This window comes from Agelaius phoeniceus, chromosome 16 (genome assembly GCF_051311805.1).
Source record: "Agelaius phoeniceus isolate bAgePho1 chromosome 16, bAgePho1.hap1, whole genome shotgun sequence".
Lineage (NCBI taxonomy): Eukaryota > Metazoa > Chordata > Aves > Passeriformes > Icteridae > Agelaius > Agelaius phoeniceus.
The window spans coordinates 3,652,130-3,679,887 of NC_135280.1; the positions used below are offsets into that span (position 1 = coordinate 3,652,130).

Genomic DNA, 27,758 nt, shown 5'->3' on the forward strand with positions numbered 1-27,758 from the left:
AAAGGCCCATCCAGCACTGCTTCCCCTGCGAGCCTCCCCAGAGGCAGCCATGTGATTTACCCACAGTCTCAGCCTGCAACCAGGCAGAGAAACAGAGCCTGGGCCGGGCTGACTACACAAGCAAACAATTCCTTGGCTGCTGTGATTTTGTTTTCAGACAGAGAGGCTTCCCAGTTCACTGAAGCAGAACCCAGGATGTACAAGCAGCTTTCATGGATTATGGTAACGAGCATGAACATGGCCATTTTGTAAGGAACCAGTCCCAGGAAAACCAGGGTATATGGATATATGCAAGGGTGCTCACAGCTTTAGAAAGTCCTGCAGCCTGCTCTGTGCTGGCTTCAGTACTGACACTGCCTGCAAAGCCAAGCTGGGGTAACATAGCTGTATTTAAGCTTTTCCTGATGTAAAAACCTGCGACCCAAGAAATGGAAATGCAATGCAAAGCAGATTGTAAATTCCTGCAGAACTCCTCCCTTCCCCCAGGGGTGAGAAGGTGCCCGGGATTAAGGTTATTGTTCCAGTCTATCACAACCACCACAGCAATGCAAACACGGCCACCAGCACAGCCCAAGCCACTGCTTCAAATCCACACAGCCTAACCCTGGGGAACCGAGTCACTGAGAAATCAGAAAAAACAAGATTTTGGAAGCATCTTGTCACAGGAAGCTCACTTTTCACACCATTGAACCTGAATGCAGTTTTTAATAAGCTTTTTTATTGTTCCCTTAATTACCCTCTTTCCAACCAAGAGGATAAACTTAAATTATATCAGGTAGTCCTATTTGGGAGAGAGCCCACATTAGTGCAGGACTTAAGCCTTTGAGAACTACACTTCTACAGAAGATAAGCAGGACAAGACAGACAACTCAAGCAGAACTGAGCATGCAGTCCTTAAGATTACTGTATATATTTCAGGTTATTTAAACTGAGTTATACTACTTGATCCATGTTGCATGATTCCTATCAAAGATGCAATAACAACTTTTACTCCTGCTTAACATTTTCATTATGAGAAAAAGATCAATCTGAAAGCACAGATTAGACTCAACATGAAAAGCATAATGAAGTTAACTGGTATTTTCAAGGGTGCCCAAGAGGTAATTCTTTCATGTACCTCTGAAATTTCCAGCTGATTAGATGGATGAATTAATGGTCTGCAAAATCTTTGGTCTTGTTATGGGCAGGAACAGCCTGCCTCAGTTACAGATCTGCTGAGTTTACTCAATAATCTGCTACAGACAGGTATGTGCTGCAATCAATCCCTGGCCACAGAAATCATATGGACTGAAATCACATTTACAGTAAGGCACATTCATCAGTTCCTTGTGGGTTCCAGTTTCTCTTGGATGCCTTGCAAGGTAGTGAGAATAGAAAGCTTTTTTTCTTCTTTTTTTTTTTAGTTTGTGTTAAAACTAAAAACACACAAACAGCCTCCTCAACCTCCACAAACTGCACAGAAACAATTCTTGCCTTCTTAGACTACAGGCAGGAGAGAGTCACAGAAAAGGGATTGCTGGCTCCATGCTGCCTGCTGGAGTGCACAGGATCCATAGCAAGTGGCTGAATGCATGCTATATATACACTGGAGACCAAGGGGGAGAGAAGGAGTGCACATTCCACACATGGTTACAGTCACATAAAAGATGTTGCTAGAATTTTGTTTGCTTGTTTTACACAAGACAGATTTTTCCAAAAGTTTCCTGGGTGAGCTCCTCCCACTGACAGCACAGCTCCCATGCTATTAGGCATCCTTCATGTGGTGAACCAGTGACAGTGACCACAAGCATTTCATCTACATGAAGTCTGAAAATAAAGTGCTAGGAAACACTAGACTTTACATAAACAGTCACCCTACAGCAGGCTTCAGGGAAGATGGTTAGGGGAAAAAACCCAACAAAATGACTGCATCCCCTGCATGGCTCTATAAAAAGCAGACATTTTCCTCCTCCTCAAAGCACCTTTTACTCACAGATGCAAAGGGAATGGAGATGCATTTGCCAAAACATAGTACCAGGTTCAATAGAAGCTATTACAGTCACTGACTTCTTTGTTAAAGCACCCTGAGTTCTGTTACACCAAGTGACTTCTGCTGAGACCTGCTGCATGACAGCAAGAAAAGGCTATTTAAAGATTTTAAAAGGAGGCGGGAAACTGGGCTGGATTTATGCTTTTACATTCACACTGAGGAAAAGCACAGTGACAAAAGAAGACAAATCATGAGAAAGCCAAGGTGAAACATATATATAAAATATTCATATAACATGCATATATAAAACTTGGAATGATATTTATATATACTGTTATATATACATAAACATAAGTAGTATGTTATGTTATATATAAACATCATTCCAGTTCATCATGCAAAATGAATAACCAGAAAAGTAAGCTGGAATTACTACACATGTGTTGTAATCAGTAAGTTGGTACCATCTTTGTCTACTTTATCTCACCATAATTTATGAAATCCTGTTATTCCTGAATGTTGGGGGTATAACTGCACCAGGAGCATCTGTGGCACAGTGCTGAGATGCAGGTCGAGCGAGAAACATTGTAGGAGGTGCTCTGTTAAAAATATCACTTTTTACAATTTGAATCAGACAGCACCACAGGCCCCAGGTTTCATTCAAAACCTGCTTAAGCATGACTGTCTGCAACAGCCCTTTTCTTTTTAAACGTGCAGATACTGTAACACCCTGCTGACACTCAGTATCTCCAGCTTTCCCTCCACCAGCCTGACCTTGTATCAGCACTGGTGTGACCAGCAGGACCAGGGCAGGGATTGCCCACTGTGAGCTGAGGCTGCACCTCAAAGGCTGCCTCCAGCTCTGGACCTCAGTTCAGGAGGACATGGAGGGGCTGGAGTGTGTCCAGAGCAGCACAAGTCCATGAGGAGCAGCTGAGGGAGCTGGGAAGGGGCTCAGCCTGCAGAAAAGGAGGCTCAGGAGGGACCTTCTGGCTCTGCACAGCTCCTGACAGGAGGGGACAGCCAGGGGGAGTCAGGCTCTGCTCCCAAACAACAAACAACAGGACAAGAAGAAACAGCCTCAAAACCTTGTGCCAAGGGAGGTGTATATTGAACACTGGGAACCATTTCTTCACCTACAGGCTTGTCAAGCACTGGAACAGGCTGCCCAAGGCAGTGGCAGAATCACTGTCCCCGAGAGATTGAAAAGTTGAGTGAATGTGGCATCTGGGGACATGGAGGGATTTAAAAGACCTGTGGATGTGGTACCTGGGGACATGGCTCAGTGGTGCCATTGGCAGTGCTGGGAGAACGGGTGGACTCATGATCTTAAAGGTTCTTTCCAACCTAAACAATTCTGTGATGTGAGGGGACAGTAGTCCAGCTCTTGTGGATGGGGCAGTTATCTCTACAATCAAATACCTTGGATTCAGCAAAAGTGGCCAGCCAGAGCTCTAATCACAGCACACACCATGATGACACAGAACTATGCCATTACTGGCTAAAGTTTGACCAAGAGTGCCCACAAAAAGTGTCCTTGTAAAAGTGAAAAAATCCCAAACAACCCCCATGAAACAGCTGTTTCTCTGTTCCCTGTAATTTCACTGAAAATCATTAGTTTTGTGCCAATAGCACATAGCTCACCCCAAAGCATACAGTTCTATTTCCATGCACAAAATTCCAAAATCATGTTGGGTTTCTCAGAACAAGTGAGAATTCGCTGTCAGTCATCTCATGGTCAGACTATCACCCTTACCACCTATTTCAAGATACCTGACATAATTCTGTGGAGGGCAAGATGGACACTTGTCATCCTTTCAGTCAATGTGTACCATAAATACCAACATTTCAGGCCACAATCAATGTGCAGGGGCTGTACAGAGCAGCCATTACAGAAAACTGCCCAATTACCTCCTGTAACCCATTTTTCTTCATCTTCTGTAACCAGCTAAGCAAAGAACCACAAGCCTGCATCTATGAAAATCCTAAATCCACTCCCTATTCACAAAACCCTTTGAAGCAGTGTGAAGGGACGTGCCTTGGACAACATAAAAGACTCACTGGGAAAGTTTAAGCACCTGTGCATCAAAAATGAAACTAAATTTGGTTAGAAAAAGATAACAGTTTGCTTCACTTAACTAAACATATATCTAAGCCCTGAAGGTCTGCCCACAGAGAGATAAGCGGACTGAGATAAGAATTACTACCTGAGATTCTAATTTCTTCAAAACAAGGCTCTGAGAATTGCTGTGACCTCTGCAACAGCTGAGCTGGGAGTATTTATTGACCAAGACTTGTTGCTTTGTGCTGCTGCACTCTGCCCAGGGACAGCAATGCTTTTCAGAACTTCAGCTTTTCTACAGCACAAAGCCTCACTGCATCCCCCAGTACAAAACAAATCACTTCAAAATCACTACAAAATACTGAGAAGGATGTCTCCCATTTCAGTAAGTAAAATAACCAAATCAATGTTCTCTGCCTTCACAAAAATAAACTCAACCCTTACATCCCAAGGGGAATAATCAACACAAGTATTTTGCTCAAAATGAATATGTTGCTGGAATTAAGCAGTCTGAAGCAGCAAGGTGGGCAAAAGCACAAGTACAAAAACCACCTTTCAATCATAAGTGAATTAAAATGAATATTAGTTTGAACAATTGTCATAAAACCATACAACAAGCTCTGCAAGCTGTCTAAGCTGTCACTGGAGATTAGGTACTATTCACCCCTCCCTTGCAATAAAATAATAATAATAATAATAATAAAATCATCCAACATTTCCTGTTCCACTCCCTACCCTCCCATTTTCCCCTAAACAGCACTTAGTAAGCAATACCAGTAAGAAGCCAGTTATATCATCCACTTGGGTAGTGCTATATCTCCCCCAAACAAAAAACTGCACTGAGGCTACAGAGAGTTCTGGAGGAAAGAAGACAGATACATTTTATTCCTTTTAGTCTAAATACACATCATGTGCCTATCACCATGGTAATTTAAGAGTCACTAAAATGCTTTTCCTTACACATCTCTATAGGCTACGGGACACAGGCAGTGTAACTGCCACAGTTTTAGGAGTGCTTGGCTCATTTTGGAGATTACTGCAGTCTAAAATTAAAGGGTTTTCAGAATTTGCTATTTCCCTTTCAACTGTTCTATTGCTCTGAGCACTTTAAGCACAGAAATCATATTGAAAACCTGCCCATAAAGTCCTTTATCAAACACACAGAGAAATACCTCATGGCTGGTAAAAATCACTTGTATACATGAAGAGATAAGCAAAGGGTCTGCAAGTAAATGGTGAAGTCCAGAACCCACATTTGTTCTTCCTGTAATGAATCAACTCAATCTGAAGAAAAGCAAGACATGCACTTGGCCAAACAGCAGCAGGATAAGGAAATAAACTGCAGAGCTGCCTGCAAATGCCTCTGGTATTATCCACTATTGTTCAGTGAGAGGAAAAGCTAGAAAAATCACTGTTGCTCTTTGTAACATAACTGACAGAAAACTAGATTTAAAAAGCACTGAGATCATCTGGAAATAAAGGAGTACAGTGATCTCCCCCACTGCTCCAATGACAGAGCAACCCATTGTAATGTTTGGTCATAATTAATCTGTAAGTCACCACATGAGTTTAGATCTGGAGGACTGGTTCCTAACCTCAGAGTTACCCTGAGCTCACAAATCACTTGCCTTGCATGCTTTGCAGCACACTCACTGTATTTAATACATGCTGTCATGTTTAACACTGCAGATACACAAAGGAGTTCATCTGTCAGCCAAGACTGAACCAGAACTGCCTGTGTGCATATGTGAGTGAGCTCATGTTTGAAATAATTAGTTCAATTCAAAAGACAGTGGTCTTACTTCTACTTCATGAATTTAAATTTTCTTCTGTAGGGAATTTCTTACAGAAAAAGTTCCAGCAACTATTTCTCTTGCCATGTTCCACCAGATGCACAAGTAGCTGAACATCAGTGTTGTGGGGTCCCTGGCATTGCCTCAGGTATTGTTCCTGCACTAGAAATAATGTAAATCCAGTTTTAGTAAAGGCAAACTCACACTGAAGTCATCAGGAACTCCTCATATCCAATTCAGTGGAATTTTTATTGACTACCCTGTAAATTCCAGATTACTGGAAGGATTTTCTGTCTTTCCCCTGAAATACATCTGAGTTAGCTGGAAATCCTAAACTTTCCTGGACTTGCTGGGATGAGTAACGGGAAACTGGGTAAAATTCTGTGTCTCACATGGATGGCTCCCTGGTTTCATCTGCCTTAAAAATAATCTCCCCAAAGAGATATCAATTGTGCCACTCAATCTCATGTAGATTTATTTCAACACAATCTAAACCTGATTCTCTGCTGTAAGAGGCATTCCCTCCACTCCACCACCATTCCTTCTCTTCTGCCATTTCCTCCCAGTCCCACCCTCGTGCCAACAGCACCACCCAAACCTCTGCAGAGCAAGGCAAACCAGGTAGATGGAATAATTACACATCTCCTTTTTGGTGGGACTAAGTTGCCAGGCAGATCAGATCCCTTAGCTTGCCTTCCAGATGGCATCACCAGCACAGAGAAGGTGGAGGGGAAAAATATCAAGCAGAGAAAGGAGAGAAGAAGGTACCAGCAAAAAATGTTTCAGGTTTGTCATGGACTATAAAAAAGCACGTAACCACAGACTCAGATTTAAGCACCACATGATCCAAAGACTGCATTCTCCTTTCAGAAAACAAACTGCAATTTATTCATTTTGAGAAAAGCCCTGGTCTTTATCAGGTAAATCACATCAGCCACATGCTGATACTCTCAGGCTGGAAATTTTCAAAACTTCCTGAATCAGAGAAGTCACCATTTTTAAAAAATTCAGCCTAATAATTTCAAATCCCAAGTCACTCAGCTGTGTACAAGGGGACAAAACAAAGATCCAAAATGTTTTCTGCATTCCAACAGGAGCCTCCCGTGGCTGTGTACCCATGGCAATCCTCCCATGGCAACTGGCAGGGCCCATCTGCAGGAGCAGGAGTGGGTTTGTGTTTATCTCTGATGGGATACACAGGCTCTGCATGCTGCAAAATCAATGCTGTTTAGTACCTTTGTGCTTCCTGAGCTTATTCACTGAATAGCCTTTAGAAAGCAAGTGCAGTAAGATGGCTGAACAAGGATAATGCTTCAGGAAATTTTGAAATTTCTTTGTCACAGACACGACCTTTTCTTTAGGCTCCCTTGTTACTGTTTAGCTGGAATTGTATGCACAGTAAAGGGCTTTTTCCCCTAATGAGAAGGCACCCAGGTTACACTGGGATTTGCCTAACACTGCAGATCACCAAGCTTAAAATGAGGTACCCAACACAGCCAGACAAGATTTCAGATGGGCAAAGAGCGTGTGCAGGCAAGTGTATCTACTTAAAACAAATACTACCAGCAGCATCAGGCAAAACCACAACTTATGAATAGTTACATCTCTTAAAAGCACCAAGTAAATTAGCTTTAATGAATGTTTCTATTGAGCACAGTTGCACAGGGCTTCCCTCTATGCCATTTCATCAAGGTTCAAACAAATTGAGAAACACTTCCACATAGAGGCAGATTTTCAAGAAGGTATTTTAGCAAACTCCTTTTGAAGACAGCAAAGTTTGGCCAGGCTTCTGGGATTCTTCTCCCTGGCAGCAGCAGGCACACACAGATGTACAGAGAAAAGATCTGTGATCCCTCAGTCCCTGCAGACATCCCCTGACAGCACTGAGAGCAGCACTGCCACTGCCCAGCCCAGCAAAACGCAGCGAGTGAAACTCAGCCAAGCAGGTGCTGGGGGGGAAGGAGCACAAACACCCCCAGGCTGATAAGAAAGGCTAAAAAGGAAAACAGATCCTAGAAGCCCAAGCCAAAGAAGTACAAAATGCTGGTCTGGTTCATATATTATCTTCTTTAAAAGCACACCGAAGAAGACGAGCATTTTGGTTTTAGGCTCCAACAAATGGATGCTAAAAGTAAAACCTTCAGGAGGGTTTGCTCTGTAGACATCATGCTGTGAAGATTCAACAGCCATTTTATTCTACACATCTTTCCCACAATTTCTTATCTTTTTTAGCAATCCTTTCAATTGCTGTCAGAGAGCTAATGGATAAATTGAGTTAATTTTTCATTCAAGTGAGAACATTGGAGGCTGCTTCACACTGGAGAATTAGCAGTGAAGATTCAAGAGCTGTATTTTTGTATATATGTCTTTATTTTACATTCCTCACATCTCTTTATTAATGTTCTGATTTCACTCTTTGAAAATTATTTGAGACATCAAGCGCAGCTTCACTTTCAGATTCTCCCCTTTGAGTAAAACAGCACAGAAAAGAGAAAAAAAGAGCAAACCAGGTAAGATATTATAGGTGCTCCTTTTTCAGTGTAATGAAACACTGCAACAAGGTCAGGGAATAAATTCATGGAGTATCAAAATAGCAGCTCACAGAAGAGCAGGGGAGAAACTGCCAGAACTGCTGAGAAGGGTGTTTCAATCTGCTAATGGAGAGCCAGCAGGAATAGCAGGAGGCTCCTTCTGAAGTTGCCACCCTGCCTGAAGAATTAACATTATCGACAGGTCTTCTCCAGATTCTACTATCCCCAGCTTGGCAGGATGCATCTTGTAATAATCCTGCTCAGTTCAATGCCAAAATAACCCCAACTAGAAGCTGCTCCAGTCTTCTCCAGAGAGCCATCAAAGTGCAAATGGTCAGGAATGTGCTTTTTCAAAAATGACCTTTCTGAAAGGTTTTTAGCAGCAACTATAAGCCAGTCCTAAGTGTCTGTTTATTCACCTTATTGTCTGCAAAAAAAGCTGAAGGATATTCTCAAAATACCATCACTATCACCAGTTATTTACAAACTCAATCCACACCTGACTAGGGATTAATTAACTTATCTTTTTAAAACATAAAAAGCTTCAACTACTAAAACTTATATTAAAATTCATCCAGAAAAATCTTGACAATTATTTCCAGACAAATGATGAGCAAGATGATATCAGAAACCAAGCCATGGTATAATCAAAGGAATGTAATTAGTAGGCTTTTATCACAAACACCATTAAGGTGAAGGGTGTTGAAGCCCACCACAAAAGTCACCTTTTAAATACTGATGACAACACAACATGGTTATTACTGGGTGCCCATCCACTGGGCAGAGAGAAACAAAGAGGTGGTGCTGTAATTGTACCTCCCTCAGCTTCACATTTCAAAACATTGGAGTCAGCTTCAAAATATGCCATTCATTCCAAAGCAGGAGCACTGGGCACAGGGCTGGCTATCAGAACACAAATTCCTGCTCCCTTCCCAAGTGCTCCTATTGCTTTGCACAGCAGCACACTGCAGGTCAGCAGCACGTAGGGCAGATTTCATGGAGTACAGCCAGGGAAGATCTACCTCAAGTCTGCCAAGGTACTAAATGTAGGAGCCTTAGGTCTTGCCTACACCCACAAAAATCAAATGTGCTTTTAGATCAAAATAAATTAATCTGCATCAATGACATCTACCTTTGATCAATACTGGGTAGGGGTTTTGTTTGATTATTTTTATTAAAGGCTCCCCAGGGTGAATTCTGGCCCCACTTCCACCACAGCATTACAGAAGCTGCTCTGTTCTGCTGTCTAGTCCTTACTACAAACAACTTCATGTCTCTGAGCACAGTTAAGTTACAGTGAATTTTTTTCTGTGTGTCATATGGCAAACCACATCTTCACCCAGCACCACACTCTGCCAGACAATTCCACTCTCTCATTTATTCTGCCTTTCAGCTTTTCAATGCTGAAAAGCCCTGCAGTTGCATTCCCAGGGGTGTTAACAGACCTGCAGAGAACATTTAGCAAGATGTCCTTAAAGGCTAAAATTAACCATAAAGCTGCTGTTTATTTTGAAGCTTGGGAACAGGGAGGTGTTTTATGTGTCAGAACGAGTGGCCTGACATCAAAAACCTGATATGAAAGTTTGCCACCGAAGAAGTGGGCTGGCACAAAGAGCAGACGAAGCTTTTATTTAAATGAAGTTGGCTGCCTGCACCAGAAAGTTTCACTATCAGCACTGCAGATGCCTGATACCATCTGTAACACACAGCAAGCCTATTATGTTATTTTGTTGTGTGTGTGGTTGTATACATAAAAATAAGGAGAGTTAAGAGACTCTATATAACACACAACAGCCTGTGTACCACGGCTGCTCTAATCAGGTATTCCAACCTGTGGAGGTCTAGATCCTATCTTAACCATTTCTGTACCAGCCAAGAAATATTTATCTGCAGAGAAAACGTAAATTACGTGCAACACGTGTGTGTATCTCATTTGTATCATCAAATCTTAGAAGTGCAAAAATCCCTTTCCATGTTAGGCTGATCAATCTGTTAATTTTTAAGTATGCTGTCAATACTACGTTTTGTTTCTTTTTTCCTAAAACTTGAAAATTATCAGTATTTGTGACTTGAAAATAAATAACCAAAACTTAGCATGCTACATATAGACACTCCAAAAGCTAAATAGTTATCTGGTTTGTATCTAGCTAAGAGGGGCCAGAAAACAAATTGTTTTAGTTCCAGTGAAGGCTTTTTTTAATGAACTCAGTCTTTTTTTGATTCTAATATTTCTGTATTTTAATTTATTTTCCTAAATATTGCCCACTTTCCAATCTTCCATTTCGAACCTCCTTGCATTCCATATAACAGCATTATTTTTCAAGATGCCTTTTTTAAAAGGATCACCACTTAAAATTCCTGTAGGCCACAGCCCCTTTAGCATGTTTCAAATCCTGATTTCTCTCTGTGGAGATCAGCAAGCCTCTCTCACCAAGAGAAAAATAGAGATCCCCTGCTCAAGAGCCAAGGGGTGTTTCCAGAAGGCCAAGCTGAAGAGAAAGGAGTGCATCACCTACACAAACCGCCTTGCTCGAGCTTTTACTGTGTCACACAAAGGGAAAAAGGCTGTGCTGCCAGGGATCAGTCCCCTGCCAGTGATTTTGGACAGCAGCCTCTGGGACACACCATGGCCACTGCACAGACATGTGGACAACGTCAATAACATCACTATCAGCTGCAAGTAGACACAGATGACCAGGCAGCCACTCCCTCCTCCCAGCCTCCTTTGTGTCAATAAATCTTACCCTGGCTGTTTGAGCAATGTTTAATCATAAACAGTTGGGAACATGCTCCAGAATATAAACAAAGGTGAGTAGGAGAAAAAACGGAGAGTGCAGTACTGAAAATCACTCGCCACTTGCTGCTGAGCCAGGTGACAGAGAGCAGAGAAACAAAGAGCTGCTGGGGAACAGCACACAAGCACCCGGTGTTCATTTAAAGCAATGACCATGCAACAACATTAAAGTATCCAGGACTGCAGCCACGGAAGGATTTCAAGGATAAATGCATTAACATTCTTGGTTCTCTTAAAAACAAACAAAAAAGAAAAATTAAATTGCTTAGAACACCCACTCAGATGCATGGAAATAAACTACCCTCATTGATCTCATCCCACTGCGATTTACAACAGTCATCTTGATTCCCTTCTGTGTTGCTAATCAAGCTAAAATTAACTCCTCTCCTGCTCACCACACATGCTAGAGCCACAAACATCAACACAGGGGCAGCAAGATCAATTGTTTCTCTCTACAAGTGCAGCCCACCTTGCTCATGTGGTAAACTGTATTTAGGATTTACAGGATCTCTCCAGGGATTTTAACCACGTTTATCATGGGGCTGGGTAGCTGTTTAGACTGGGTGACAGAATGAGTAGCTCTACACTTCAAACACTTCTGAACAAATTCTAGTCATTACTGGCCTCTATGGATCTCTGTAAAATAGGCTGCAAGAAAGTGGGGATTTCACTGAAGTCCTGTTCAGCCAGTGTCCATCCTGGAAGAATCAACATCACACTTGTCACTCCTACTCTGTCTAAGAGCTAAGATGTGTCTTAAGGCAGCATCTCCATGAAGCCCTGGAGGACTCTTCATTCCCAGAAGTTTGGGGCTTATTCAGAGGACACAGAGCATTGTTTATATGGTTGTCACTCTAACAACACGGGCAAAAATAAATATCATATCCAAGTGTTCAGTTCTAAAGCGGCTTCATTTTAGATCCCAATGAGATGTTTCAAAGGAAAAATGCCAAAGCAAAACAAAATCCCAACCCTACCAGATAACAGCCATTAAACAAAGCTGAACTACAGATCAAATTGGCAGAACTGTGGAGTGGAACAGAAGTTTCAAAGAGAAAAGCACTCCATGGAGATAAATATACTTCAAGTGTGTGCTTGACAGCAGCCTAGGTTTTATGGTATTGGAAAAATACAGCACGGTGATAAACAAGGTTAGTCCATCCACCCCCATGGTAACTTGTGTCCCACTAAGTAAATTCAAGTGCACAATGAAAGGCAACTCTTATGAAACAATGCAGGATGACAATTTAATTCTGGATTCTGCTCTGGCCACCTCATCCTGCCCTGATCCTTCCCCAGACATCAAATTCTACACCATAAGGCTGAAATGGCAGACACTGCACAGCCTTGGATCAGGAACACGTTTTGCTCAGCCCTTGCAAGGACTCAGAGGTCTGACGTCTCTCACCCTCCTGTTGGATTTCTCATTTCCCACTTTCCCCAGTCCTAAGGGAGCACTGCCAAACCACAGCTCCAATCCCAATGACAACACGTAGCCCCTGGCTGCTTCAAGACTCCTGGACTGTGGCTACTCTGGCAGCACCAGGCAGTGAGTCTGACACTGCTTTCCAGAGATGTCACAGAAACACTCAACACCAGCTCTGGAATACACACACACACATGTACCCATTTTCTGGTGCAGTGAACCAGAAAAGGCTGCCTAGCCCCCATTCACACTCAATTTTTCCCTGCTCCAAGATAAACCTTAAGATAAGAGCCTATGTCTGGCTTCCATTCTACCACAGCAGAGACCACAAGAAGTGACTCAGCCTCTGCCACCACCTCTCATTCCTTCCCTGCTTCTGTGAAATTCAAGAGCCCTTCTGAGAGGCTTTCCAAGCCTCTGCTGGTCCCACTGATCTTGGTTAAAATGAAAAAGGTCAATATTAACTATTTTCCTTCTTTGCTCATCTTGGCAGAAACACTCAACTATGTTTCCCCCTCAATCACAAACCACAATTAACACTTACCTCAGTGCCAAAAAAAAGCCCCATCTGCACCCACGTTCAGAGGAACTTCCCTATACCAGCTTCTACACAAAGTTCTGTTTTCAATAAGAAATTAAACAGTACACCTAGAATTAAATATGTACTGACAGAATGGAACTAACTGCAGGGCCACAGTTGGACTCTACAAGAAGCACTGGTTATTCATTTCCATACCTCGCTCAATACCAAGAATTTTAAATCTTTGCTTAACTGCCATGGAACTTTCAGCTGGCTGCAGATGCTGCCCCTTTCACCACACAAGTCTGGCCAACTTCAATTCCACCCCCATTTTCATCCTAACTCCCATTTCCTCGAGAAGACCTTTCCTTATTACTGCAAGCCTCCAGACTCTCGGGGAATTTCTGTACCCTTGAGAATAAGGGGAAATTAACTGTTTTAAAATAGCAGTTCATAAAATCTCCTAATAACCTTTCCAGAGAGAGGCACTTGTTTCAGCATCTTTGCTGGATACACTAGAGCAGTTTGAGTCTCATGTAAAATCTCATTTACAATGCCATCAACTTTCTCCTAATGGGCCATTCATCATAGTAGGGTTTGCTATCAAGCAGCCAGCCCAATACCTTGAAAGGTCTCACACAAGTCATTTACCAGACTCACCCTTCCAAAGCCAGGGAACTACCTATAAACACATTAGGAAAGGCTGTGCAAAACAAAATCACCTCAGTAAAGCTCAGGAAGAAAACCTCCTAATTTCCACATATATATGCCAGAAAAAGCCTGTGTGTGGGATGGTACTAACCTTTGAATTCAATCAGGCTCTCTAAGAGGGCTCTAACACGCAGAGCATGACTGTGATGTATTTTCCTTTGAGGCTGGTTCAGTTCATTTAGAAAGTGATTTGGAAAAGCTAATGCACTATTTATGTATGTTATAAAAAACTACCCATATGGAGTTAAAACTTTGCAAAATGTTCACATAAGTCCGTTCCACTCCCTCTGAAGACATTTCACAATCCATTCAATACCTAGTAGAGGAAGCCAGGATTACTGTTTTAAAACAGCTCTGAGGGTACTTTAAATGTTTTAAAAGCTGACAACTTCTAGACTCAGAGCCAAATAAACATTTGGGGCAACAGTCTCTTACACAAGTGTCTACAAAGTGACATCCACCTGCATCCTTCCAAACAGTGACATTTAAAATAAAGGATAAAAGAGAATCCCAGGCACAACCTTCCCTCCTACTAAAAAAGAGAATAATTTTACTATGATTCAGATGATGATGATGTACTGAATTGGCTTGTGAAAGACCACCTAGCAGGACGTGGTTAAGATTGCAAATAAAAAAAAACAATCACAAGATTTCTAAGGTATTTTAAATCCTGCCAATATATACAACTGTGCTGAGGGGTTTAGTCCTTGAAAAGAGTTTAACCAACTGAAGTGACAATGACTCTTGCAAAACACAGCACACGTGGAAATTGTCACCCCAGTGGTTTCACTATTTTTAAACTACAAAAATTTTGGAGAGTTATCTTGTCATATTAATGGCATAGTTTAATGCTTCCTTTGCTTTGCTTGAGGAGAATATACAGAATTAGGGAAACATTTTATTTAATGGATGTACCTTACATGGAAGATTTATAGGAACTTCATAGTTTGCAGTATCAGCTTTTTGGGGAACAAAATCCTGGCCATTTTCTGCTATAGGATTTTAATAGGAATTCTCATTCTTGCAATAGAGAATAAAGCAGGAAGAAATTGAGAAGAAACTGTAGTCTCTTGGAGAAGAGGATGCACCCTCTTGGTGACAAGAGACCTCACATTCAGAATCAATATCCACCAAAACAAACTTGTTTCCCAACTTCATCCTGTGGCTGTTTGCAGTGATTTTTACACAATTGTAAACAGATGATGTGCAAGTCTAAACTACTGGATTGTGCCTATTTTCAACAGCCAGTCTGCATATACCTTGTTTACACAACATACAAAATGATAGTGGTTCTTTCACTGAACCACTAGCCATCAGGAATTTTCTCCTAAGAATTCTATGCCTGAAGGAAGCCTCAGTGCTTGCCTTAATATTCCATAAAGGCATTAGCAGCAAAGCATGTGCCAGCCTTTGTCTTCCCAGGACTAAAACAGTTTCGTTATCTTGTCTCATTAGACAGTGTCTGAGGGAGAGATGGGAAAAGAAGAGCAATAGTAACTATCCAGCTGAATGGACAAGGCAGAAGGAGGCAAAGCCACCCAACTGCCAGGCTTGTTGACAGCCAACACCCTTTACACATGGTGGGCAGGCAGCCACCAGCACCACGTTACAGCAGCCATGAGACAATCAAAAAAAGGAACGAGATCAATAAATAAATAGCAGTTGGAACATCTCCCACACCAAGAGCCTACCCTTACTGGCTTGGGCTACGCCTCAACCTGAATGTGAAAACCAAAATCCTTTTTGGCCTACCCATCAGGTAGAGACAAAATGTGCTTTCTGTTTCTAGTCCTTTTCTCCTCCCACACACTCAGGATTCCGAGTGTGTAAGAGTCCAGAGTTCTTATGCCCTCGAGAGAGGAAAGGCCTGAAGTTGCTCAAGAACAATTCCTTTAGCAAGTGCACAAACTGGCTCTGCAGGGAGTCCAGTCCTGCTTAGACAAACTGTTGGTGGCTTCTGTATGTGGCCTAAAGGGAGATAGAAGATTAAAACAGTTTGTGTGGGAAGATTTCCCAAGGCTCTCCTTGAAGTGGCACGAAGCAGAAAGAAGGGGTACAGCTCCAAGGTTGTATTTCAGAGAGAGAGAGGGGGAGGGACGTCCTTTTCCACAGTGCTTACACCACCTCTGCAAGGCTTTTTGTCTCCTCATTCTGTCCTAAAAACTGGAGTGGATTGTGCTTGCACATGAAATCAGGCTCTTATGCTAGAAGATTCCTGGGGCAGGATAACAAGTGGTAACAATGTACTTAAAGTTTCCTTCCACTTCTTCTCCTATCCTAATCACACAGCATATATTAACAGAACCAGACAAAGACTGTCCATCTTTGCTCCTTCAGCTAAGGCAGAGCTCCTAATTAACTTCTACATTATTTCTCCCCAACTGTCAAGATGTCCTCAAAGAACATGAAAATTACATATCTGGTACATTTAAAGGAGGGAGGAAAACCACCAAAGTAAATTGCACATGCACAACAAAGGACAACCCAAGAAATTAAACTCGCTTTTAAGTTACTAAAAATAGACAGGATGGGAGGGAAGGGACTATCAATCAAATCTTAGAGTTGCTGAATATTCAAAGAACAGCCTTGTAATAGACTGCTCTCTCAAGACTGCTTGAAATTTTTATGATAAAAAATGCAGGAGAACATGAAAAAAGGAGCAGAAGGATAACGAAGAGCAAAATACACATGACAGAAGTGGATACAGAGTATTAATTAGGCCATTAAGATACTTAAATGTTTTACTGTCCAATAAAATATGTATTTCATAAAAATTAAGTGCCATGCAGAAGGAACGCACACATGCATTTACTGAGCTGTTCTGAAGAAACCAAAGATGTGAATTACAGGCAAAAAACCATTTGTGTACAAGAGTGAACAGACATTAGTAAAATTGTATTTGTACTATGAAAACAAAGAATATACAATTGGGTGGAAATTTTCACTCACATTTACTTAAGAGAGAAATTCATCTGCTCTATAAGCATCTCATCAATCTGCTTTTATGAGGAGTCTGCAGTCAACTGAAATAGGGAGACTTATAAATACTTGAAAAAACAGTTCAGTGATTAATACTGAATTATTGACTGAAGTGAATGCATTAAGACCAGACAATAATTTGTACTCACAATTAGTCGATTAACCATGTCTGGAAGTACATCAAGATGCCTTTCCATAGCCCACATTCAGGAGACAGAAAAAAACACTTCAGCTTTTTCATCTTGCAAATTTGTCAAAGAAAAAAAAATCACTGCAAAAATGACACCTCCACATTTTCCCTGATTTCAGTTTTGCAGTCAGTTACATCAGAGCCCATCAGCCATTTCAGATGCATAAACCAACATTTTAACCTAAGTTTACCTGCCAGAAAACACCACACAAGCTCATGGGACTTCTGAGGCATTTGCTGCAAAGCATATTCAACTGTAAGAGAACAAAGACCTTCACCACCCAATACCCTGTGGATATTCTTTCTTTACAGTGGATATCTCAGTCATGAGTCTTTCAACCTCAGGAAACTCCTGGATGTACAGGGACTGAACCAAAGAGAATGAAACAAAGCTGGTGTTGGGCATGGCTACATGTGAGAGAAGCCTCTGTGCTCTGAACAGCTATTAAGGAGAAGGAAAGGAAAGAATCTGTACTAAAAGCAAATGAGAAATTTTCTCCCTTTTCATTAACATCACCAACTCAAAAGCACATGATTTTTCTTTTTTTAACCACAATTCCACTTGGATTGGAAAGGAAAGCTGTCTCATCCACATCCAACCAGCAGTGAGGTGAAGTTGGTCTGTGAAGCATTTCTGTGACGGAGCCCCTTGGCTCTGATGGCAGAACACCCAGACCCTGCTCAGACACTGAGCTAGAAGGAACTCAGTAAATCACCACATGCCAGAGGAGCTGATATGGAGCTGAGTGCTCACAGAGATCCCCCCAGAATAGGAAAGCCAGCTGGAGGGAACTGTCAGCTCTCTGAGTGGTTTAACAAGCACCTCACCAGCCTGTGTCCCCTTTGTCACCCCAGGCTGTGACAGAGCAGCCCCCAAACCCTCGCTGGCTCTGCTTTCTGACATCCCTGCACAAACTCCTCTCAATAACACACACTAATTACCACACCTGGGCCAGCAATAAGCCTTTATTTGCATGGCATAAGTGGCAAATTCAAGTAGTTCCCTCTTCTCTACCAACATCCTGTTGCCACATCTACTCCTCCAGGCAACTGCAACACCGAGAGAGAGAATTTGGTGTCCCACAGAACAGCTTTGATGCCAAATGGCCAGTGGAGCAGTTACTGGGAGACTGCTGACAAAGACAACAGGCACATTAATCTGCTTGTCATTTATGCTCTCAGTTATTCAGTGCAAGGCTGCCTATCACATTTCCTGGAGAGGGAGGGTAAAGAACAAAGCAAACAGCATTATTTTGATTTGTTACCGGGACAGATGCTCTACCATGAGTATGCTCACACAGCTGGCACCAAAATAACTAGGATATGAATTACTACAGATTTCATCATTTTTATTCCCCACTTTCAGAAAAGCAAAAACTTTTACACTCATTCATCCTCTAGATTTATATGAAAACAAAACAGTACCCACAGGAAGGAAGCCACAGTCACCTAAGGATACGTGCCATGATTAAGAGTTTGCTAGCACAAAGAAGTTACACCAGCACAACTTGAATCCACATTTATGACTTTATAGCTGAGACTCCACACAAAACTGTACAAGACAAGTGTGGCATGTTCTCATTAGATTAATCTTTTCATAATCAACACATCAGCTAAGCTGAACCAAGCCTGGTTTAAAAGAATCCATAAGGACATACACTGAGTTTTGCATAACCTTAGTTTATATTCACAACCTGACTTACAGCACAGCTATTTTTGAATCAACAAATTGAGCAGCAGTTTCACATGAGAGAAACTTTCCCTTAAACGTTTAATATAACTCATGACAAATTGAGCTGCTTAGCCAAAAATTATTACTTGACATGAATTCCATAATTAAAATCAGGTAATCCTTTATCACATCTTGCTGTGCAACAAAAAAACCTGTTCTCAAAGACAGTCTTTGAAATTAAGTAAGAGCATGAAAAATACAAGATGAAGCACTAAGAAAGCAAATCTTTAAAGGGTTTCTAGCAAGAGTAAAACCACCATCCACAAGCTGTAGCACAGCAAACAACGTATTTCAAACAAAGAACAAAAACAAGAAAATTGTTGCAAATGCAGATAATGCAATATTTAAAAAGCAAAACTACCTGAGGAGCTACCAGAGACAACATACATATGCAGCATTTCAGAAACAACTAGTTCTGCAGTTGTGGTTCTGTGGTCAAAGCATTTCCTTGGTGTGTACACAGGGTGTGCAGCTGCCCCCAGCTGCAAGGACACCCTCCCCTCCCTCGTGCCCACCGTGATGGCATCGCTCCAACCACAAGAATGGGGCTGGAGTGGCTGGGGAGGTCACCAAAACACTGCAGTGCATTGTGCACATCTCCATTTCCCTAGAATAGGACATTTTTTTAAACTTGAATTAGTGCCTGGGGTTTCTGGCTATCGGACTGTACAGCCACATCCCTTAGAAATTGGATCTGATTCTCCATTTTCTGGTTGCTGAGACACCCCTACTACCCAAATACCAAAGGGAACTCGTGTACTCACAATATGGAAAGATTAATGCACGTGTAAAATTCTGCAGGATCAGCACCTTGGTGTGTGGTCAGAGTATTGGACTATTTATTTTTGTCAAGTTTATTGAGCACCTAGAAAAATCCCATTATAAATAAAGCAGCATACTCTTAATAAAACTTGACATGCATGGTAAGTTTTCAATTTATAATGGGGCTTATATACATAATGTTTTTATTTTAACTTTGTGTTTTAATTTGATTTCCTACGTCCATATATTTACTTCCCTTGAATTTATTCTCAAGCTAAAAAAGCTCCTCCGTTTATTTCCAAAATGCTAAAAGAACTGCAGGTTTAAAAACTTGTTTTTATGCTTAGAAACCTCATACTGAAAGAACTCATTTACACTGAAAAACACCAACTTCAGGCTCCATTAATTATGCTACTGCAAAAATTCTAAATGGTCACAGCAGCCATAAGCAAATATCCCATGAAACATTCCCAGACAAGCATCATTTTCCAATCTATTGAGCTCACAGTTCAAAAAGCTCAAGTGCTATTATCAGGTTATGCTCAAGCAACACTTGCAGGTTTAGTCAATAGAACTTTTGTATTTAGGAGCATCTGAAGACCTGACTCATAGCTACTTAAAATTCAGGTTAGCAAGTTAAACTTTCAACTGCTACAGCTCCTTCTGTTCTGGGGGACAAAATAAATAAATAACTAAACAAATGCTTATTTTAGTTACTGAAGTGTCTAACTTATTACTGCCAATTATTTTTAAAACAGAGTCAATTTTGAAGAAAACAAAGAACAAGTTAATAATTCATCATTAACCTGATCCTGTAAACACCTGATTACACCACAAATTTGAAGAAATTACTGTCTTCAACAGGAAAAAAATACTGCACTTAATGGTTCCTGCTCTATCTTATACTTTTGTTGGTATCAAGAGTTTTTAAAACCTAGTGCATATCCTCCTGGTAGTTTTGAGTTCCTCTCTTTCTTATAGAAAAATACCCAGATATTTACCTACAGATTTCCAGCTCCCACCAGCACAGCTAAAAAAACATCACAAGCTATAAAAAGAGTTTCTAACAAATCCCTAATTTGATTTGAAGCACTTATTTTTGATGTAAGTACTTCCATCATTTCATCTTGATTTATATTTGTAATGTCTGCTGTAGTGTGGCACTTATTAATTAAACTGATTAAGCATCTTCAGCTGTACCATAGGCCCTCCACTCTTTGATCCACTTTGCTCCTAACTGTCATTAACCTCTAGGAAATGTCCTCTTTGTTGGTTATTACTGTTTAATTATACTGTATAGTTATGTCATTACATCTGTGAAACACAGCCTCCCATAACAACACAGCTGTGGAATATGATACTCCTGCCCAGCAGTACAATCCTGGTTACAGCAGAGAATCCACACACACCACGTTGATGGAGGAAGTGACACAAAGCTTTTCAAAAGCCCTTGATTTTGAGTAGGGCTGTTGAGACAGGAGGTAAGTACAGGCTTCAAGAGAGGTCTCAAACTCCCCCTCTTTCCTCCTTTCCAACCCCTCCTGACAAGATCCTCCATACATTTCAGGAATTACTTCTAAACTTAGAAAACTTAGAAAAGAGAAGTTCTACACAGAAATAGTAAAGTGAGAAGGAACCTCAGAAAACAGAATTTATGAGCTCATCATGTATTTTTTGACGAATAGTATGAACTACAACTGAAAGACACTTTTTCCTGGAACCCTCTGCTTCCATTCATGATCTCATGATGCACAAGCATTTCCTCTGCTTGTAAAGTAACAGCAGCAGTGACTGCAGTGGTCCAAAGAAAACAGCACTTTGCACATTTCTGCCATTCTTTACAGGTGTGGGGGGAATAGGGACGACAGCCACTCAAACAACTGGTTTTTAGAATATTGCCAGTAAGAGCTCCCCACATCACAAGGACCTCCCTCTAAAACATTGGATGGAATGGTCACTAAATCCTGAAATTGAATATAAACTGTACATTCTGCTGGTACACGGAAAAGGTGTGGCTGTATCAAACACAGCAGGAGTGTTACCATAATATGCAGAAAACATTGTGTAAAATCTGTGTACTTACAACCTGTCCTCACTTTGTCCTCCTTCTGACAACATTAGCTGGCAGTAAGCACACAGGCTTCTCTACAGAAAAGAAATGGCACTTTATGTTTACTGGGGAGAGATTTTTTTTTTTGTGTGTGTGTGTGTGTGTGTGGAGAGGGCAACTGGGAGAGAATTGCCTGATTTTTCAAGAGTGGAGATAATGAGATAACAGCGGACAGTTTCAAGCCTCAATCAAGACTCTGTACGCCAAGCTTCAACAAGATTTTCTTTTTCCTGGTCTGAGTTACAAACCCTTGACTGGCCAGTAAGGAGTTGTTTACCTGACAGAAGCAAGGGGGCAAATTCCTTTAGATCGATGCAAAACATTTTCCTACTCTGGAAGTCAGAAAGGGAGGAGCACCAAGTTTATTTATGTAGCTCAACCAGCAGCCAAGCTATGAGGATGCCTTATTGTGTAGAGTTCAGAAGTGTACATTAAACTCCTCCCTTCAAAGCAACGCAGAAGGGAAGTTGCCATTCCCACTCCAGGAGTCAGGAGCAAAGGGGAGAGAAATAAGCAACGAGGTTGCTGTTTGACATAGTTTTCTGTCACAATGCTTATGATTAACCAAGTGAAGAAACAGAACGACAGGGAGCAGAGAGCTTGCACAGATACCAGAGCCAGAGGGAATGACAACAGAAGTGCCCAGGGCTTCGGGTGGTCTTGTTTTACAAAGCCAGATTAATTAACCAGACACTAAAGGACATCTCTTTTAGAAAATGAAACACGTTAGAAACCAAAATGCCTCAGAGAGTGAGCAGCTAGGGAGCTATAAGTAAATTACTAAGTACAAAATGAAGCAGCCTGCAGAGGAAATGAGTAATTAAAAAACTCTCCCCTGAGCGACAGGCTGGCGAGAGAGGGATAACTGCAGGACCCTGGTGCTGGAGGTAAACAGTGCCTAAGCCAGAACGTGACAGATGAAAACAGATGTTTTATACAAACAACAACCCCTCAATCTCCTGTCTTTACAGTGCACTCGGAGATGGCATTAGGCACAGTCAGTCTGGAACAACCTGAGGAGATGCACACAGGAATTACATCACCCACCACTATCACACTGCTGCCCCGGGGTGAAGCACTGCAGTCACTGGACAGTACTCAGCAACTATAAACAATAGTTTCAGAGGAAGAAATAGAATAACATCAACCTCATTCTTCTTTCTGCAAGAGAATTAACAGAGCACAGACCCTGGTGGCACAGCAAACCTTTCTGCACCCCTCTCCCCTTCCATAGGGAAGCAAAGTCACCCTTGGGCACCTGCTGTCCTGGTGAGCAGCATCATTCCCAGCCTGGCCTGACTCCTTTTCTTCTGCTGCTCCAAAGAGACACCAAGAACAATACCTAACTTGCCAACCCTTAAGTAAGCAATTCTGGTGAAGTGGTTTCCAACTTTTTCCGCTAGATCTCTTCCAAAGAAGACAAGCCTTGGGTGTAGCAAGTTTTAGCCCACTGAGAGTCCTTCCTTCTTCTCTGTCTTTCTGAAACCCTTAAGAGCCACCAGTTGAACATGAGTCTGTCTGCAGGCAAGCATGGAGGACACCCTGCAGCATGGGCTTACGCTTCTTCACACTTTTCCCCGAGACATGGCTCTCTCAGAGGGAGCAGCCCCAGTCCCAACGAACATCATCCTCTTTCTCAGCCACAGATGATGGCAGCAAGGCTGGGAAGGTGAGGACATCCCATGCTGATGCTCAGAACCTCATCAAGCAGATGTCCCTCAACAGCACCTCAAGCCCTCCACCAGGTGAGTGTTCCTCACCCACTGTAACCAACTTCAAGCTGGGACCTTCACTGCCCCCTAAGGCTCTCTGTGAGCAGAGGGATACTATCTCAAGCCCTCCACCTTATTCAGAGACCGACCCTCACTATCCCCTAAGACCCCTGGTGGGCAGGGGGACCCTTGACCCCTGTTTCCTTCATCAGCTGTGGCCCTTCACCATCACCTCAGGCCCTTCTCCTGGCAGACACACATCCCCTGCACAGGACACGGGCAGCTCACCGCCTGCTCCGTGGGTCGAGGGACCCCTCCCCGTCCCCTCCTCGAAGGAGCCCCCGCTCCGCCCAGCCCCGTATCCCCTCCCCGGGACAGAGGGTCCCCCTCCGCCCGCCGGGACCGTTCCTGCCCTGCGGAGCGGGCCCGGCCCCGCCGCCCCCGGCCCCCGGCACTCACTGCGGCGGGAGCTGCAGGGCCGGGCCGCCGCGGCGCTGGAAGGCGCCGTCCACGAAGACGCCGTTCTTGCCGAGGCAGCGCAGGTAGAAGTGCGGCTCCTGGAAGCTGAGCTGCAGGTGCCGCCGCGAGATGAAGCTGGAGTGCCCCATGTTGACGTCCACCGAGCCCTGCGAGGAGTTGCGGCCTATGGTGACGGCCGGCTGCCGCATGAGGAACTCGAACTCGCGGCCCTGCAGCCGCGCCAGCACCGGCCCGGTGCAGGCGGCGGGCGGCGCGGCCGGGGGCGGCGGCCCGGGAGGGGGCGCGGCGGCGGGGCTGCAGGGCGCCGAGCGCAGCGCCAGCAGAGCCCGCGCCCCGCTACTGTCCTCCCCGACTTCGGCCATGTTCCCCGGCAGCGAGCGAGCCAGCGTGCCGGCCTCCGGGGCGGGGCCGGCGGGGCGGGGATGGCGGGGACGCGGGGCGGGGCGGGAGCCGCGCCGGCCGCCGCCTCCCCCGGCAGCTCCGCCGGGCGCGGCCGCCCCGCCGCGGTCCGGGGCGCGGGGCGGGGGCGGCAACGGCGGGCGCGCGGCGCCGCCTGCGGGCCAGGGCGGGCAGCGCGGCTCGGGCAGGTGTGAGGGAGCGGCCCCGGCGCGGCGCTCCCGGCGGTTTAACCGCTCCGGGCCGGCCCCGGCACCGCCGCACAAGCACCCCCGAGCCGCGGGGATGCCCCCGCCGCACCGCAGTGCGCTCCGGGCTTTCTGCGGGCAGGGGCAGCCGGTCCGTGCCGCGGCACGGTTCTGGTCACTGACATGGGCTCGCTTCAGCGGCCTCGTGCGGCCTCTCCATGGAATCATAGAATGGTTTGGGTTGGAGGGAGTTTAAAGATCACCCCGTTCGTGCCCATGCCATGGCAGGGACACCTTCCACTATCCAAGGTTGCTCCAAGCCCTGTCCGACCTGGCCTTGAACACTTCCAGGGATGGGGCAGCCACAGCTTCTCTGGGTACTCTGTGCCAGTGCCTCACCTCCCACATAGGGAAGAATTTCTTCCCAGTATTTCACATAAATTTCCACTTTTTCAATTTGTACCCATTACTCCTTGTCCTATCACTGCAGTTCCTACTAGAGATGCTCTCTCCAAACCAGCTCATAAACAACTCCCTGTGCTGGAGAGATGCCCCAAGCCCAAACCAACCTGCTCCAGGTGTTCTGTGGGGCAGGGGCACATACATCCTCTGGCTGGGGTCTGGTCTCTGACATGAGCTGCCTTCAGTGGCCTTCTGCTGCCTCTCTATGGAATCATGGCTTGGAAGAGACACTAAAACTCATCTGGTTCCACACCCCTGCCATGGGTAAGGACATCTTCCACTAGACCAGGTTGCTCCTAGCCCCATCCAACCTGGCCTCAAACACTTCCTTAATAACCCTGGACTGTTTGCTGAGGCTTGCTGAAGGGAGAGATTCATCCTACATCCACAAAGGTGTGAGGTTTAAAACACCTTAATGCCCTTTTGTAGAGTTTATATATATATAAAAATATATACACTCATATATGAATGTATATTATCATATAGTGATTTTATATATTTTATACTCATACAGTTTTTCTTTATAATGGACTGTGTAGGTTGTTTAGCTTGCACTACAGCATTTCTTCAAATTACTTTTTATATTTCTGTATGATTATGTTTTATATTTCTATCTATATTTATATTAATGATAAAGGTCATATCCTGTGCCACAACAGCATATATTTGGCTCATGTACAGTCTGTGCTATACATCCATATATACATATATCCAGATTAAACAAAAAATGTTTCTGTATAGGTGAGCTGGTGATACTTTGCAGAATCCTGAATAGTTAAGTAATCAGAAAATACAATGAATTTGAGAATCTGGGAGAGGGAGCAGCTGTAGGTTTGTATTGCTTCAGCTTGTGTGGGGAATGTGTCAGCTCATAGCAAGGCTGCTCAACAGTTTCAAGGAGATGGGGAAAAAAATCCCATAACTGGTCAAAAGTGCAGAGCAAATTTCAGCAATGAAAACTGTAATTAAACGAGCTGGAATTGGTCCAGGACCACAAGGTTAACATCCCTATTCCTGGAACATCTTTCCTGAGATGTTTAATGACTGCTGAGCAGCCGGGACCTGCGTTAGACATCTCACCCGAGACACCGTCTTCAGTGAGTGCTCTTTGCCTCTGCAGTTCAATACCAAGTGAGGGGAAGAGAGAAAAGCACAAAACACCAATGCCACTTCCTCTGCACCAGTGTCAGCTCTGCAGAGAGACTCAGCCAAGCTGGGCACAGCAAAGGGCTGCAGGAGAGGGAGGAAAAGCTTCCAGAGGGGGCTCGGGGAGGAGGGAGGTGGTCTGAGCTGAGATCTGAGCTCCTCTCCTGCCCCAAACTGCTCAGCATCAGCAAATGCTTGTGGCCAGAAAGCAAAATATGGCCATCAGGTAGAGCCAGAGCCACATGCTGCCTGACAAGAGCTGGCTCAGGCTTTTACTCCATCCACCCCTGGATGAGTGTGCTGTTACCTGAGCTTAAAAATGGACCCAGGCTGGTGGGCAGGTGAGTGGCAGCAAGCAGGGTGAGACCTTGTATCAGAGCAGCCTGACCTGCCAAAAAAAAAAAATTAAAATAGAAAGCAGTGCCAGAGATTTTAGTTCATGTCTAAAGCTTTTCTAAATCCCAAATTTGACCAGGAGGATCCTGAAAGGACCAGGAATAGGGTGAAGCTGTTGCCAGATGTTGTCAGTAACTGTTTCTAGGGCTGCCTGAGAAAACACATTGTGGGCAGGCTGGGTCAGGGCAGGAGCCAACCCCCCATGGGCAGGAGCAGGGCTCTGGTTCCAAACACAGGAGGTGCAGGGAAGCCCTGTGTGGCCCTCTGATGTGGGGCCAAGAGACATGTCACTGCAGGGCTGGGTCTTGTTACTGCTCCCACATTCCATACAGGCTATGGAATTCTGCAGCTCCAGTTAGGGAATAACCCGAGGGCTGACACGTGAGGCTGGCTGGGAAGATCCTTGCCCTGCTCAAAGGCCCCCCAGCTGCTCAGGACAGAGCTGATGCAGCATTGCTGCTCCAGGGCTGTGGAGCTGGTGATGTCAGTGGGCATGTCCACATGTGTCATGGTCATCTGCAGCCACTGGGACACTCCAGCCACACCAACTGATGAGATTTTTCTAACAAGTCTTTTCCTTTCTACTTGGAAATTTCTTCTGAGTAGTGGCATTTGCTGCTTAAGCCAGCACCACTGCTGAGATAAATCCCAGCTTCATGCACAATGTGATCAATTGGTGTACAGAAACAGGATTCCTCTGAGCTGCCTGGTGGGTTGTGCTTAGCACCGTGTCTCAGCAGCCCCGTCTGCCTGCGGCATCCCTTCCCTCAGCTTCTAACAGAGGGCTCTGCTGGCAGCCTGCAACGCTCTGCTCAGCTCTAATCTGCCCTGCAACAGCATCAAACCAAGGGCCCTTCAGCCACAGCAATGCCTTGTGCTCCTCCTGTCAGCTAATCCTGCTTAAAGTCACGCCGGCTGCCCCGGTGTAAATGCCTGATGTAAACGCACTCAAGATTGTTTGAATTGAGTTTATCTCGTCCTGCATGGCTGGACTTTATAGTTGTTCCTTTTCCTCTGCAGGGTTTTAGATGGATGTGTCAGCAGATGTGGCCAAATTTCTTAACTCTATGAGTTGCCTACCAAAGTATTTGGATGGGCAGGAGATGCCTGCCAAGTTTTAAGAGGTGTAGGGAGCTGAGCACAGTCCTTGTGCCACCTGAGATGGGGATGTGGGAGTGGCACCTTGGCCATCCCTGGCCATCAAACTCTCCTGCTCCAGCCAGAACTGTGCTCAGGCACTACCATGGTGTGACAGCAACACAAGCACATGCAGAAATAATCCCTCCTGGCACTTTACAGAGATGCCTTTAGCCATTTTGAGATGCTGCCCTGCCTCACCTCTCTGTGCAACAGGACAACCTGAACTGGGAGGAGAAATCAAACATTCAAACAAAGCAGC

At 44.0% G+C, this 27,758-nt stretch overlaps 1 protein-coding gene across 1 annotated transcript in view; it reads right to left on the minus strand.

The window, feature by feature from the left end:
- Positions 1–24,189, minus strand: part of FOXK1 (forkhead box K1) — a 56,630-nt gene extending 32,441 nt beyond the window's left edge. The window contains exon 1 of the mRNA XM_054643816.2: positions 23,751–24,189. Within this exon, the coding sequence (XP_054499791.2) occupies positions 23,751–24,133 (383 nt within the window). The 5' untranslated portion in view covers positions 24,134–24,189. The remainder of the gene's footprint in view (positions 1–23,750) is intronic.
- Between the last annotated feature and the right edge of the window lie 3,569 nt (positions 24,190–27,758).